The 14559-nt window shown below is 35.4% G+C and overlaps 1 protein-coding gene across 1 annotated transcript in view; it reads left to right on the plus strand.

The window, feature by feature from the left end:
• Positions 1-14559, plus strand: part of ATM (ATM serine/threonine kinase) — a 57728-nt gene that overhangs the window by 18533 nt on the left and 24636 nt on the right. The window contains exons 27-39 of the mRNA XM_066313018.1: positions 194-312; positions 1590-1716; positions 2412-2611; positions 3898-4072; positions 5607-5771; positions 6024-6156; positions 8065-8160; positions 8867-9038; positions 9437-9578; positions 10200-10376; positions 10739-10907; positions 13367-13454; positions 13809-13964. Of these exons, the coding sequence (XP_066169115.1) occupies positions 194-312; positions 1590-1716; positions 2412-2611; positions 3898-4072; positions 5607-5771; positions 6024-6156; positions 8065-8160; positions 8867-9038; positions 9437-9578; positions 10200-10376; positions 10739-10907; positions 13367-13454; positions 13809-13964 (1919 nt within the window). The remainder of the gene's footprint in view (positions 1-193; positions 313-1589; positions 1717-2411; positions 2612-3897; positions 4073-5606; positions 5772-6023; positions 6157-8064; positions 8161-8866; positions 9039-9436; positions 9579-10199; positions 10377-10738; positions 10908-13366; positions 13455-13808; positions 13965-14559) is intronic.

The raw sequence follows: 14559 nt of genomic DNA on the forward strand, positions 1-14559 counted from the left end.
CTCTAGGAAAGCAGATTGTTCTACTGTGACTGCTGTGGAGAAGCTTAACCAGGCTTAATTTATGAACGAATTGTGTGTCATGGATGATGGAACAAGTAGAGAATCTAGACAAGAAGTAGGCTTTCTCAGAAGCCATAGAAATCATTCTGGCTGAAATAGCTTTTTCTAATGAAAATGCTATTTTTTCTTGTAGCAAATGGACAATTTATCTCATAGTAACTTGCCAGAGATTGTGGTTGAACTGTTGATGACCTTACATGAACCAGCTGGTACCACAGTCGAAGAAGGGTCTCATCTAAGTAAATATACAAGGTATGTACTTGTAAGTTTTCTAAGTGCTGAGTGTGTTTGTAGAACATTGTGCATTAAAATGTGCCCTTCAGGCATAAGAAGAGGTAACCCTGAAGCTGAGGGGGTTTATTGTTGCTAGTAATGATATATCATAGTCATGCCTTCTCAGGTAGTTACTCCCCAGGATCAGGAAGGAGAAGTTCTGTAATCCTGCAGCTAGCAGGAGACATGGACAGTAGGCAAGGGAGTGCCATTGTGTGTTGTTGAGCTGGACTGTTGTGGCACTGCCAGATAAGTTCAAGTTTGGATGGACTGCCCTTTGTAAAGTTGGTCAGGTTTTAGTCTCTAACTTTAAGCTCTTCTTTTAATGGTCTTTAATAACTAGATGTCACAGAGAGGTGAAGTGAGCTGTTTCTTAGTGGTTCTTGAAGTGGAAGCTCTTGTCTTTGGTAAGGAGATCAGTTAAGCAGTGCCAAATAAACAAATTTCTAACTAATAGAAATAGCCTAGTGCCATAAATATCTTCATGTTTATTAGCTTCTCAGTTTTTGTTGTTATCCTAAAATATCCCTATTTGCATAATAATTTTTCCAGATTTTTATGTTCAGATACAAACTTTTTGGAAAAACATTGTATTTCGTGAGTTCTTGAAGAAGATACCTTCATTGTTAAACTACTAAGTTGAAAGAATCCAAAGCATTTCTGTGAAAATCTGCCAAAAGATAAATGGCTGAGACTTTAAGAACTCTCTTGAAAGAAAGAATCTTTTTTGTAGTGAGTTTATTAACAGACTGTGGTGTCTGCTTGTAAACAAAGCTCCTCCTTCCAAGGAAATGGTAAGAATAAGAGTCATGAAACTTAGATTTAAGCACTTTTATTAGTGCCATGATGCATTTCTTTTCTTTTTGAGGTCCCAGAAAAGTTCACAACTCTGTTTTTCCTCCTGTTTACCAGTTCCCACAATTAAAAGATGCAGATGATTTACCCATGACTTGTAATTAGATTTTGGAACTAAGTACATTAGATGAGACAAATGCATGGGGTTTTCACAAAATAATCTTTCAAAAGAAAGTAAAAGAATATTAAGAAAGTACAGTTGCGAAAGCCACCACGGAGAAACAACAAGCAGCTACAAAATAAGGTGCATGACACTTTTCTGCATGCTTTTAGTGCTTCTTACTGAAAGCAGAAAATATTTTCTAGGAATCAATGTATTTATTCATCAAGACTTACTATATTAAATACAAGTAGTTTGGTTTTTAAGAAGAAAAATACAAATCTCTTTTTTATTTATTTAGGGAACTGGATCCTGCTCCTAATCCTCCTCATTTTCCATCTTATGTGATTAAGGCAACCTTGGACTACATTAGCAACTGTCATAAAAGCAAATTAAGAAGTATTGTAGCAGTTCTTTCTAAAAGCCCTGTAAGGATGTAATGATGATTTTCTTCTTCTGTAGAATGCAGAATTTCTCTTATGCGTACCTTTTAGTCAAATTAGACATTTTCATCATTTCTATGTGAGGAAAATAAACAACCTTAGACCCTTTTCTGTTCCTTTGTTTGCCTTCTGAAATGGAAGATGTCCTAAATTCAGGGGCAGAGTTATGTGATTATATAATTATATTACTTTATTAATTATTATATGTGTAATATGTCTTATATAAGTGTGTAAATTATGTCATTAGGTGCATTATATAATACATATGAAGTAGGGAGTATTATTTTAAAGGCTGGGAAAATCTGTGTACCAGGCACAGTTTAGAATGTGGCATATTTATCACATGTCTGAAGAATGTTCTAAAATAATTATATATGGTCAGTTTTACCTAAATACAGCCTACAATTAAAATACAAAGCTTACTTACTTTTACTGACAGTGTGAAATTTTATACTCAGGGTTATTTTTTGACACTTGATTTTCATTTGTTAAAGGCAAATAGGAAGACAGAAAATTATACAGCCTAGGGAATTGGTTTCTCTGTAGGTCTTTTGTTTGTTTAACGCAATAAAAACAATGAAACTTTTTTTGCCCATGCTATATTTTAAAATTTTAAAGTTTTTTCTTGATATCTGTATTGACATTATTTTTTTTTTTACTCATATTTTATTCATCTTTAGGATTCATTCCAGAAAATCCTTCTAGCTCTTTGTAAACATGCATCAGATACAAAAAACATGTACAAGAAACACAGAGTTTTTATGATTTATCACTTGTTTGTTAGTCTGTTACTTAAAGAGATCAAAGACAGTTTAGGAGGAGCTTGGGCTTTTGTTCTTCGAGATGTAATTTACACCCTGATTCACCACATCAATAGCAGGTAAACAAAGTAATTCTCTCTAGTTCTTCCTGTCTGAGCTCCCTTGCTCTTGTAACCTTATATTCTGATATTGCTGGCAGATGTTAATTAATCTGTAAAATTAAATTTAATTTGCTAAAATTTAAAATTAAGTTGCTATTCTTTTATCATTTCAGAATTGAAACACATAACTTACTAAAATACGGAATGTTTTACGCTAGCCATGTATTTAGATGTTTGCTATACTGCAGATTTTGTGTCTGTAATAGGCTATCAAATAGCAGAAATAAGCAGTGTTAGGAGATTTTGATAGCAAGTTGTTTAGGAATTTAAAGCATATTGGAGACAAACTCAAAATGTGCAGTTAAGTGCAAAGTAAGCACATGTCAAAATGTGCTTATTGAGTTAAAAAGAGTGTTCACATTTACATTCTCACCACTACGTGCCTATAGCAGAGTGAGAATTGGCACACTTGATCCTAGCTTGCCTTCAGATGAGAAAACTGGTCCTTCATGAGGTTAAAATTTAAGTAGGATTCTTACCTTTTACATAAGAAGATATTTTCTTTCTTGGCCTTTAACTTTGGGTCCCAGGCATTTATTAGCCTACACGTCTCTGAGTTTATGTATCAATTGATTCCTTGGCTGGTTTGAAGCATTTCATACCCTGAGATGTTGGAGAGTTGTGTGGATTTTATAGTTAATGCCATTGTTATGGCATTATTGTTGTTATGTTGAACACTGAGCTGGAGTGGGGGCTGCTGATGCACTGGAGAGCAATGCTTCCTTTCAGAGGGACCTCAGAATTCCGCTCAACAGGACCCTGAGAATCTGATCTGAATTTGAAGCCGACGTTGCTTCAAAGAGGGAACTGGACTAGATAATCTCCAAGTGTCCTTTATAACCTAGTTTTTTAAAAACTAATGGTCATTTCAGATAGAGGGGGATTCAGAGAGGGTGTTTTCCATTTTATTCTGCTTCTGTTAAGATTGTCCTGACAAATAATAATCTAAAACCCTTCTGGGGATTTTTTTTTCTTTTTGGCTTATACTTATATTTTGACAAGATTTTATTCGGTTTTCTAGAGTGAGCAGTCAAATTCATTGTGTTTCAGTTTGTCTGTCTCGTGAGCTAAGTCTTTAGAGCTGATTCATTGGGTTGATACATTTTAAAGTTTAGAATCAATTCATCCTGATTTTTCTTTTGCTTTTCCCTTATTGTCCCTTAATGTATAAAATGTTGATACTCAAGACAGTGACAGTCTGTGGCAGTGACAAATCTGTAATTTCACTTTGTTTCCTCTGACAGAGCCGTCATAGTCAGAGACATTTCCACGCGCAGCTTCTCGCTGTGCTGTGACCTCCTGCATCATGTGTGCCACACAGCAATTACGTGTTGCAGCGATGCTCTAGAGACCCACCTTCATGTTATTGTAGGAACCCTGATACCTCTTGCCATGGACCAGTCTCAGATTCAGGAACAGGTAGTTTTGTGGTGCTGCTTAGTCCTTACCTGTTAGATTTCCAGTTCATGTTCACTGTTCTTAAGGCTCTGTCTATACTCAGGTTCAGTTTTAATTCTTATGCTTTGGAGGTTTATATAAAAACTATTATTTTGAATGTAATTTAATAAATGCAACTTCACTTTTGGTACTACTGTTTTGCCAGATAGCACATCAATTTGGCTAAGCAACTCCTCAAAAAACTCTGTGGATGATTTAATGGGAAATATGGTAAAGACCTTTGGGACAAGAAGGTGTCTAAAAGACAAAGATGGAATGCATGCAGAGAATAAATTTCAGTAGCATATAGGTCTTGCAAAGGAAACAAGCAGTTTCTGTTGTGTGACAAGTATTGTTTCCCCTCTGGTGTTGCTTTTTATGTGCATCCTGCTGGGGATGAAAATTTTAGAGGATTCAGAGACTTACAATTAGTAGCTGTAGGTGAGAAGAGTGTACCTGTTGCATTTCAGTCCTCACATTGCCTCCTGGCTTAATCAGATTCCATTGTACCATAGGCATCTGCATGGTTGCACTGTAGCCCTAAGCTGTCCTCCTCCTTGTACTTCCAGGGCTGTGCTGACCCAGCTGAAAATAACCTGGCAATCTTGTTTCACAGCTTTGTGGTTGTGGTCAGATTAACAATATGTCTGTGTAAACAGTTGCACATGCACTTCTGCAAAGGCCACAGATCAATGTGTCCCTGGGCAGGAACAAAGTGGGGAGGACAGAAATTTCTCTGAACTGGAACTGATGTGAAATGTGAAACCTTCTTGTATCATGCTCCTGCAGGGATGCCCACCCTCTAGTGATCACTTTTCAGTTTCTTCTTTTTTTTATTTTTTTTCTAGCATTGAATGTAGGCTAATTGATAATTTTCAGGTAAATACAAGTCTTCAAATAAAAGCCCGGTATCATTTAGATTTAAAACACCTCAAAGGTGCTTGGATTGAATATCCAGTTGCATTGACTTTTAACTTAAGCATAAAAGCAGTGTTTTTCCAAAGAAAGTATGGTGCCTCTTTGACATTTATTCAAGTTGTAGATATGTTGTTTTACAAACTCTGCCAGAGGTCGGTGATTTGGGTAGTAAGATGTGATATATAGGCATTTGTCTGAATTCCAAATTTTAGCACTTCAGTGAGAGCAGCAAAGACCTAATAACACCAGAACTGATTGGGTGAGAGTGGTGTTAATTCATTGTAGATATCATAGAGATTATATTGGCCAGCATTTGAAATCAGTTTCATCAAAAGACAGAACAAAACTGCAGGCTGGGATAGTAAAAGCTTTGATTTCTGTTTGGGAGAAGGAAGAGCAAAAATGCCCTCTGTTTTAGAATATATCTGTGATTTCCCCAAGCCCGTAAACATCTTACAACTTTTAACAGTGTAAATAATATTTTACCAGTTTAATAAAACCTAGAGAAATACAAACTTCATAACGTGAATAAGAAATACTCAAGGCTCAAAAATGTTCCTTTGACTTTTTTTGGTTTTCATTTACTTTTTATGTTCAGGTCCTGTGCTTGTTGAAGTACCTGGTGATAGATAATAAAGATAATGAAAATCTGTACCAAGCAATCAAGTGCTTAGATCCTTTTCCTGAATACCCAGCTTTTAAAGATTTGCGAGCAACTCAACAGAAAATCAAATACAGTAAAGGACCATATTCTCTTTTGGAGGTAATTACATTTTGAAATACATCTCATGGTATAGTGTTTTTTGTAATTCAGACTTTCCACAGAAGAATAATTTTTCTAACTATAGTTTAAGTCAGACATATGGATTCTTTTTATTGCGATTTTCAGCCTCAGAGATACTTGCAGGTCTCCATTTTTACTTGGCATCCACATTGTGAACTTACCGAGAGCCACTTCTTTACCTAAAGCCTTTATTTGTATGCTATATGTGCTTAATGCAGTGTTGTTTTGCAGGAAGTCAATCACTTTCTCTCAATTGGGGTTTGTGACTCACTGCCCTTAACACGGCTTGAAGGACTGTATGATTTACGCAAAAAGCTGGAACAGTATAAAGATCAGATGAAGGATCTCCTGAAAATTATCCAGGGTACTGATATCTGATTATGTGTTTTATTTCTTTCCTACCTGGTTTTAGGGGTTTAGTGATGTACCCTATTCTGATTTGTCATGGAATGTTTTATTTTTGTCTGGATTTTTGTATGTTTAACAATGTAATCATATTAAAATTTGACAGGCAGAGTAAATTGACATTTATGATTCATGCAACATCAAAAGTATCTTTAGCAAAGTGCATTATAAATAAATAGATTAGGTGTTACATGCAGAGAGGATAAAATACCCTTCAAGCTTTGACCATTGGCTATATGTGATTGTGAGTGACCAGGATAATGTAGAAGTATATTGATTTGTGGTCACTTAATGAGTTTTCTTGTATATGAATCTCCCTACTCTTTTAAATGAAACAGAGCTTCAATTTATTAAAGGTATGTTAGAAAGTAAAACTCTCAGAATAAGTAGTAGGATTTTGTTTAATTGAATTTTGCCACATGCCAGGATTATGTTTCAGCCCTCAGTCCGGACTCAGTTCTTTCCTAGTTTGGTTTTCAGATAATCGTGCCAGACCATTTCACTTTTCTCCTCTACATCGAGTCTTCATCAGTTTGTCTGCATGGCAGGAAGATAAAAAGAGATGATGTGATTAATTGTAAACAAGAAGAAAGTAAAATTTGGATAAGAATTGTAACGCTGTAAGGCCACGGTGCAAGTGCATTTTGGCCCCCACATCCTGTATATAATTTACAATTTTACAAATAACTCTTTTTGGACAGAGTTAGTGAAAGGATAACAAACTTCTGTAGAGCAGCTTCCATCAGAAGAGAGCCTTGTGAGATTGGAATAGATTGAATAGGAATAGATAGAGCTGTATGAACCAGTGAATGGAATCATGAAGCATAGTAGGGAGTACTCACCACTTTTTTCACAGTACAAAAACAGATGAAATAATCTGGGAGTAGTTATACAAGAAAAAACATGTAGTTTCTTCAAAATATATTCACCATGGCACTTACTACTACTTACTATGGAGATTAACAACATAACTTACCTTCAAAAGAGTTGGACTATATTTTATAGAGATTAGTAAATATGAAGTTGTTCTCAGGCAAAACCTGAGAAGTACTTCCTCTTGCTTTGCTGGAGATGGTTGGCAAGCTTCATGGGCCTATTGCCTTGCTTTTGCCTTATAATAAAATTCTGTTAAGCACTTACAAATTTTTTATTCTATGTATTAATTTTTCTAAAGATGTCAACAAGCATAAAGTCTGATTCCAGGTTTGTACTCCAGTCAGTACTTTTTTTAAAAGTACTGCTTTCTTGGGGTTTTTTTCTTCCTTACACTGACAAATCATCATGTTTTTTCCTAGACAATTTTGTTTGGAATGTTTATTTTTAAAAAAAATACCTCATGAGAGGAGCAAATATGTAAGAAAATACCCATCTTGAGAGTTTATAATTTGGCAAAGTAGGTTTGGCAACTGAAAGCTAATCAAATTCTTAAAAATTCCTAGCAGAAAGCATAATTTTGAGGTATTCCTAGGGTTCAGATTTAGAACAGAATAATGACATTAGCTTAAGGGCTGTTAGTGGAACCACATAGTATGACTTCACTATTTCAAATAGCATTCTTACACCAACTTATGCTAATACTTCATGTATTTAATTATTCCTTTTGCATCAAAACACTGAAAATAATAGTATAGGTGCATTCTAGTTTGGGGGATTCTTTGTCTTTTTGAAATGCACAGACATTTTTCCATGATGAGCAAGAAAAATCAGTAATTTGGTTGATGAACTGTTTAATATCATGTTGCTTCAACATTAATAATAGATATTGACATTTGTAGGTAGAAGACACTGAAGCAATGTTTTCTTCTAATACCTTCACATTACGAATATACTGACATGCTTGGCATCTCTTTTTCTTTCTAAATTATAGAAAAGCCAGAAGATTCTGTAGTAGTGAAACTGGTGGTGAGCTTACTGGAGCTGTCCAAGATGGCAGTTAACCACACAGGAGAAAAAGCAGTGCTGGGTAAGTTAATTAGTCCCACTGGCAAATAAGGACTGTCACTGCAAACACCAGGCTGAAACTGTGGTTGTTCTCAGTGTAACTTCCTGCTGTGCTTTCCACTTCAACACATCTGCAGTGCATGAAGGAAAGAGCAGGGAAATTTTTTTTTTCCTTTCTGATGAACATTTAACATCCTTTGTTAAAAATCATTTTCAAGATCAGTTTTGTTTTGCTGTATCTTTTTTTCCATTGTTGTGTGTTTAAATAAAATATTTCGCCTGGAAAGCTAATGAGGGACGCATTTGATACACATTTTTATGTAAAATGTAGATTAATTCTTATTGAGTTTGCTGTCTACTGTTTGGGCTCACACGTGCTACTGTTTGTATTTACCATACCCTTTAGGGATGGAAAATGAGTGATTCTGACCTTTTCCATTTGCCAGTTTCTGGCAGAAGCAAACATAAAATACATATCTGATATAAGCTAGAAAATCCAGAGCCACAGGCACTCCTAGAAATTTGGGTAAAAAGCATAGCTGTAATATTTGAGTCTTAAGCTGCAAAATTTGTTCATGTGTAATTTTCATCATAAAGCTCATTAAATGATTATTTATAAATGTTTGCTCTTTTTACCCCATAACACTCGCATTTTTAAAGGATGGGTAAAACCATGTTTAAGTGTGCATAAGACTACAGAAAGACTATAAAATTACATGCATTTGCAGAGGCTGTTGGAAGTTGCTTGGGAGAAATAGGTCCCATGGATTTCTCCACTACAGCTCTTCAGCGTGCTGAAAATGCACTGGATTCTAGAGCAGCAGATTTACTTGAAGATAGAAAACTTCAGTGTGTCTTCATAATGTTAGTTCAAATAAACACTGCTTTAACAGATAATTGGTGAGTATGCTTACTTATTTAGTTAACTCAAAAGCAAAATAGGAACCATTATGTTCTATGTTGTTCAGATCACCTCAGAGTAACACTCTGAAAGTGCTAGAAAGGTTGGACCTGCTAGTGTCCAACCATGTGCTTCTCCAAGGTTCAGATTATTTACTTGGTCAGTCTTAGATGTTTCCTAGGACTTCTGTAGTTTGATGCAAGCCAGAGAGTCTCCTCTGTGCTGTAGAGGTTAGCAGTGCTGTGGAGTGAATACTCTGGCTTTGTTTTACAGTAAAATATACAATGGCACCATGTATTCTGGAATTATTTATGTTGGTTACTTAGAAGTGTGATTTTGAAAATCAAAAACTTGAATGAAATTAGTGATTACAATGTTGTGTATGTTCTTTTTTCAGTATTGATGTTAGAGCTGCTGCTGTTTCCTGTTTGAAAAACATACTAGCCACCAAGTCTGGCAATGAATTTTGGGAAGTTTATAAAAATAAAGCTGATCCCATGTTAATCTATCTACAGCCTTTCAGAACATCTAAGACAAAGGTATTTCTGATATACCTTATATACATGTCATGGAGTAGAGAAAAAAGGAATATCTATTTTTTTAAAAAAGTGAATTTGAAAATATATTTGAGGTAGGCTTTGATAAATTCCAGATTTGGCATCAATATAATTGCAAATCTGATTGCTTTTGTATGTTTTTCTTGCTTCTGTTTCACCAGTTGCAGCTTTCCCTTCATGTAGGAAATTACTAATTTGGCATTAGAAAGCTGTATGCTCACATTTAGACAGACAATTTTTGATTACCTAATCAATAATGGAATACATTCTTTCTCAGGATTCGAGTGCTATTTGATGCAAAAAATGATGGAAAATAAGCCAGAAAAAAGTGCATAATTAACCATAAGCCAGATATTTCCTAATTTTCAGTCGTTTTATTTGTAAATTAAATGTGATGCCTAATATCACCTTATTAATGCTACTCGTAAAATTTTATTTTTAATACTTGGAAAACTTCACATTTGCATGAACAAAATTGATATTGTTAATCAACTGAAGGACCATTAATAGTTAGTATGTTTTAATGTGGGTACATTGCAGTATGGATTTATAAAATGCCATAGAATTTTTAAAATATTTGCAATATGTATATTTTCCTTGTAGGTTTTTGTAGCATCTGATGATGATATGGAGGCTCCTTTAGAAAGGTTGGATGACACAAACCTGTGGGTTCCTCTGGGAGAAAGTCATGAGACCTGGATCAAGCACCTAACTAGTTCAATACTGGACAGTGGAGGTGTGAAAAATGAAGTTCTCCAGTTAATGAAGCCACTGTGTGAGGTGAGCTAAACCATACATTTGTACATGTCTGTGTGCTGTGATGCACAAAAAATACGATTACTCATCTTGATAGCAAGTAGTGATTTCTGCTATGAAATAATTCAGGGCCTTTGTGATCATGTATTGCAGGTACTCATAAAATATACTCTCAAAATACAGGATTTGAGAGATAACTGCAAACATAGGTGAACTTTATATGGCTGCTTTAATGAATGCCAGCATAGCCCTGTTGAGGGGTTTGCGTGTTCCTTTCTCAAGCATTACGTGTTTGTTCGGGCAATTGTGAGTTTGATTTTAACCTGAGAAAGATAACAAAAAAAACATTTCTTTCTTAGCAGCTGCTGTACTTTATTGTTTTCTAGGTGAAAACAGACTTGTGTCAAACTTTGCTGCCATACCTGATTCATGATATTCTTCTTCATGACTCAGATGAATCCCGGAGAAATCTTTTGTCACTTCATATTCAGAAGTTTTTTACAGCCTGTTGCAAATTTGCCTCATCTAGTTGGTCTACTCCAAATTCTGATTCAGGTAATGCCCTAATATTTTTGTTTCAGCTAAAAGAGGGATTCTGGTTGTGAAAAGACTATCTTCTGGTATTAAATGTATGATGTGCACTTGTAGGCAGGCAGGATTTAGAAGCTTCTTCCCAACTGATCTTTTTCGATGGAGATATCAGTAATTTTGAAGCTGTTCATTGGCAGCACCCAAAAAGTATCTTCTGTCTAACTTTGTTTTCTTTTCATAACTGGATAATGTTTAGTACTTGCTGAATTTTGATGTTATCCAATGTTAAGTGATGCAATACTGAGTCATGGGTTGGTAGTTAACATCCTCTCTTACTTAAACATGAGCAATAAAAAGTAGTTTTCACCTGAATTTTCCCTTTGGAGAAAACTACCCCTTACTTTAACTACTGCCTAATATTGATAATGGTCTTCCTATACATTCAGAAGACCTGTTCCATTCCAGCAAAATAAAAGGAAATTGTAACCAAAAGAACTGCAGCCAAGTATGAGAAAGGCTGCAAGATCATTTTAAAGAAAAGCACCATTTAATCAAACTGTTCATCTCCTCTCCAGTTAGATTATGGTTGAAGTTAGCAGAAATCTGTGTGAAAGGAAGATCTTTGCATGGTACATGCACTTTTTTTTTTGAGCTGAAATAAATACAGTAACTTCAGGTCAGGGTAGGTGGTTTTTCAGTTGGTTTGGTTTGGGCTGGGTTTTTTGGGGTTTTTTTGCAGTAGCTACTGTGCTGTATCTTCTAACTCTCTTCTTCAGTGGCATATTACCACCACCAAAGGAAATAAAGGGACTGTCTTGCAGTCCCTTTATGGGCAAGTCGTGCAAGCTTCACATTGCCAGAGAGGAAGAGGAGTCCTTAGTATTGCAGATTTTACTGAGAGTGGTGTAAATTACCCTAATGATGCTAGGTGTATTTAAAGGTACTTTTTGTGGACTGAAAGACCACAGCAGTATTCTTTCACATTTTTGAATTTAGGTAACAAGCTCTTTCTACAACTCAGAAATTTATGCTGAGATGTACAGAGCATCCCAAAATATTCTGTGAAAAATATGAAGGGATTTTTCCGAGTTTTATAAACTTGCGGTTAGTTCAGTGGTGCCAGTGAGTAAATGATGGAGGCCCCTTCAAATACTGATTCACAGAACCACAATCACTTAGTTTGGAAAAGACCTCTGAGAGTATTGAGGCCATCCTGTGGCTGACCACCACCACGTCAACTACACCATGACACTGAGTGCCATGTCCAGCCTTTCCTCAAACACTTGCAGGGAGACTGACTGACTCCACCATCTCTCTGGTGGAGCCCGTTCCAATATCTAATCACCCTTTCTGTGAAGAAATTCTTCCCAAAAAGAATTCTATGGAAGGGGTACTTACTGAGAAGAAGACAAACAAACAAACTAAAAACCTTTAGAAGTTTTAAATGGAGTTCTCCAGATGAAAAACTGAACTGGTAAGAGGAAAAAAAACCAAACATGAAGAGGCACACAGCTCATTGTAGGAGTGATTATTTACAGATAAACTGGAGGTGCAGTTGCCAACAGAGCAAGGATTTGCTAATTCCAAAACTGGAGTCATAGATCATCAGTATTTGAAGCAAAAATTTTAATTACCTGGTTTGAAACTAGCAGTTTCTTCAAGTAGAAACTGTTGCCCTGTGAAAACCAGGAGAAAGCTCTTCCTAGAAAACCTAGATAATTTTCATTCCAATCCATCAGGATCTAAACTTCAAAAAACCAAGCAGTTAGACATGGGAGAGTTAAATGCTTCTGAACATGTTTATTTCTGTTTATTGAAACACACAAAATGCCCAGATACTTTTTTTAATGTGGCTTTTGCTTTCTTTAGTGGAAATTTCTACTTCTGCATCTTCTACTACTACTGTAATGCAGTAGTGATCAAACCTTTGCTTGTGTGCTCCCTATTTCTTGCTTCTTGTAATAGATAATTAAAAAATGACCAGAGCAAAGAAGAAGTTACTAATCCAATCACTAGAACATGACCTGTAGCCATCTGATTTTTATTTTAATTCAGAAGCAATACATGGAAACATAGATTCTTTGAAAGTATGTGCCTGTGTGTGGAAAGTAGGGAGTTTTGTGTCACAATAAACATTCTAAAATCTGCAGTAAAGTAATTTAATAAGACGTATTTCTGTGACTTTGGAATAATTTATATGGTGGAAGCCTAACAGGCGAGGTCTGTTTCAGAGCTTTTTACAATGATGTTAATTAATTTCTGAATTCTGTTAGAAAAAATAGAATCCATAAACTAATAATACAAAGATAACATCATGTAAGGAGAAGAAATACTTTTTGTGACAAACAGTTTAATTTTGGAAATGAAATTCAAGGAAGTTTTTAGTTATTTTCTTGACTGCAAAATAGACCTTTTTTATTTTGTAAATGGATATGTTATGACAAAAGTTCATTATATTCTTTCCTTTGAAATATACATCCCAGACCAAGAAGCCCATAATTTTAGAAGTTTGGATAAAGTATCTCGACGAGCCATGCTTGCTGTTGTTGATTACTTGAGAAGACAAAAGAGGTGAATTCAAGCTTTTCAAAATGTTGCCTTAATTTAATTGTGACTGTTCAAAGATCTGTTGGTGCTCTAGATTTAGGAAAAAGAACATGGTAGAGAACATATTGGTTAAAAGAAAAAATATAGTAGTGATTTTGCATTTTTTACAGAAGTGATATGGCTACCATTAAAGGTTTTTAACTGTGCTGAAGTAGTTTTCTAAAACCCTTTGGTCTGATAAACTTCTTGTGGTATGGGTTTTCCAAGGGCTCAGATAAAGTTAGCCTTTGGAAAGCTTTGTAATTAATACTGGATTTATTTTGTTTAAAGCCAGAGAAAAGGTCTGTTACAGCAGTATTAAAGTTTTTATTCCATCAGATCTGTTTCAGGTACAGTTTTTGACGACAGCTTCTGGCTAGATCTGAATTATCTGGAGGTTGCTATAGCAGCGCAGTCTTGTGCTGCTCACTTCACAGCCTTGCTCTATGCAGAAATCTACGCAGACAAGATAAACAGGGACAAGCAGCAAGAAAGGTGGGAAGAATGCTGTTTCCTGACATTTCTGGTTCAGTGGATCATGTTTTGTGAGTTCCAGCAATGTTTTGGTTTTAGTTACATGGAAAGCCAAAGAAGGCTTAAAAATATTCCATATTTGTATATGGACATGGAAAATATTTCCAGTCCTTGAATGTGATCCAGACCTCAAAATAGCATCATGTTGACTTGTAATCAGAAACTTTTGTTAGTACTGTTGGTTAAATTGCAGCCAGAAGTTAATCAAGAGGAGAAAGAAAACCCCAGAATGATGACCAGAATTGTATGAATAGCAATAAATGATCCTTGTAGGAGCTTTCTTCCATAACAGACAATTATCTTTGTTTTCTGGTCTAGTAAGATCAAAATATGGAACTAGTTTAGTTTTGTGACAAACTACTGTAAGGTATTGAAAATAAAACAGGAGTTTGGTTGTAAGCACATACATTAACTAATTGCTTTTATTCTTTCACAGAGGAAAGAACACTTCACAGAAGCAGTTTAATTTAATGAAAGATTAGAAATTAAAAGGTGTGGGGGAGGCGTCTCCAAAAAAACCCACCTTGGTTTTAAAATCCCTTGATACTAATATTCC

Source organism: Sylvia atricapilla, chromosome 2, assembly GCF_009819655.1.
Source record: "Sylvia atricapilla isolate bSylAtr1 chromosome 2, bSylAtr1.pri, whole genome shotgun sequence".
NCBI classification, from domain to species: domain Eukaryota; kingdom Metazoa; phylum Chordata; class Aves; order Passeriformes; family Sylviidae; genus Sylvia; species Sylvia atricapilla.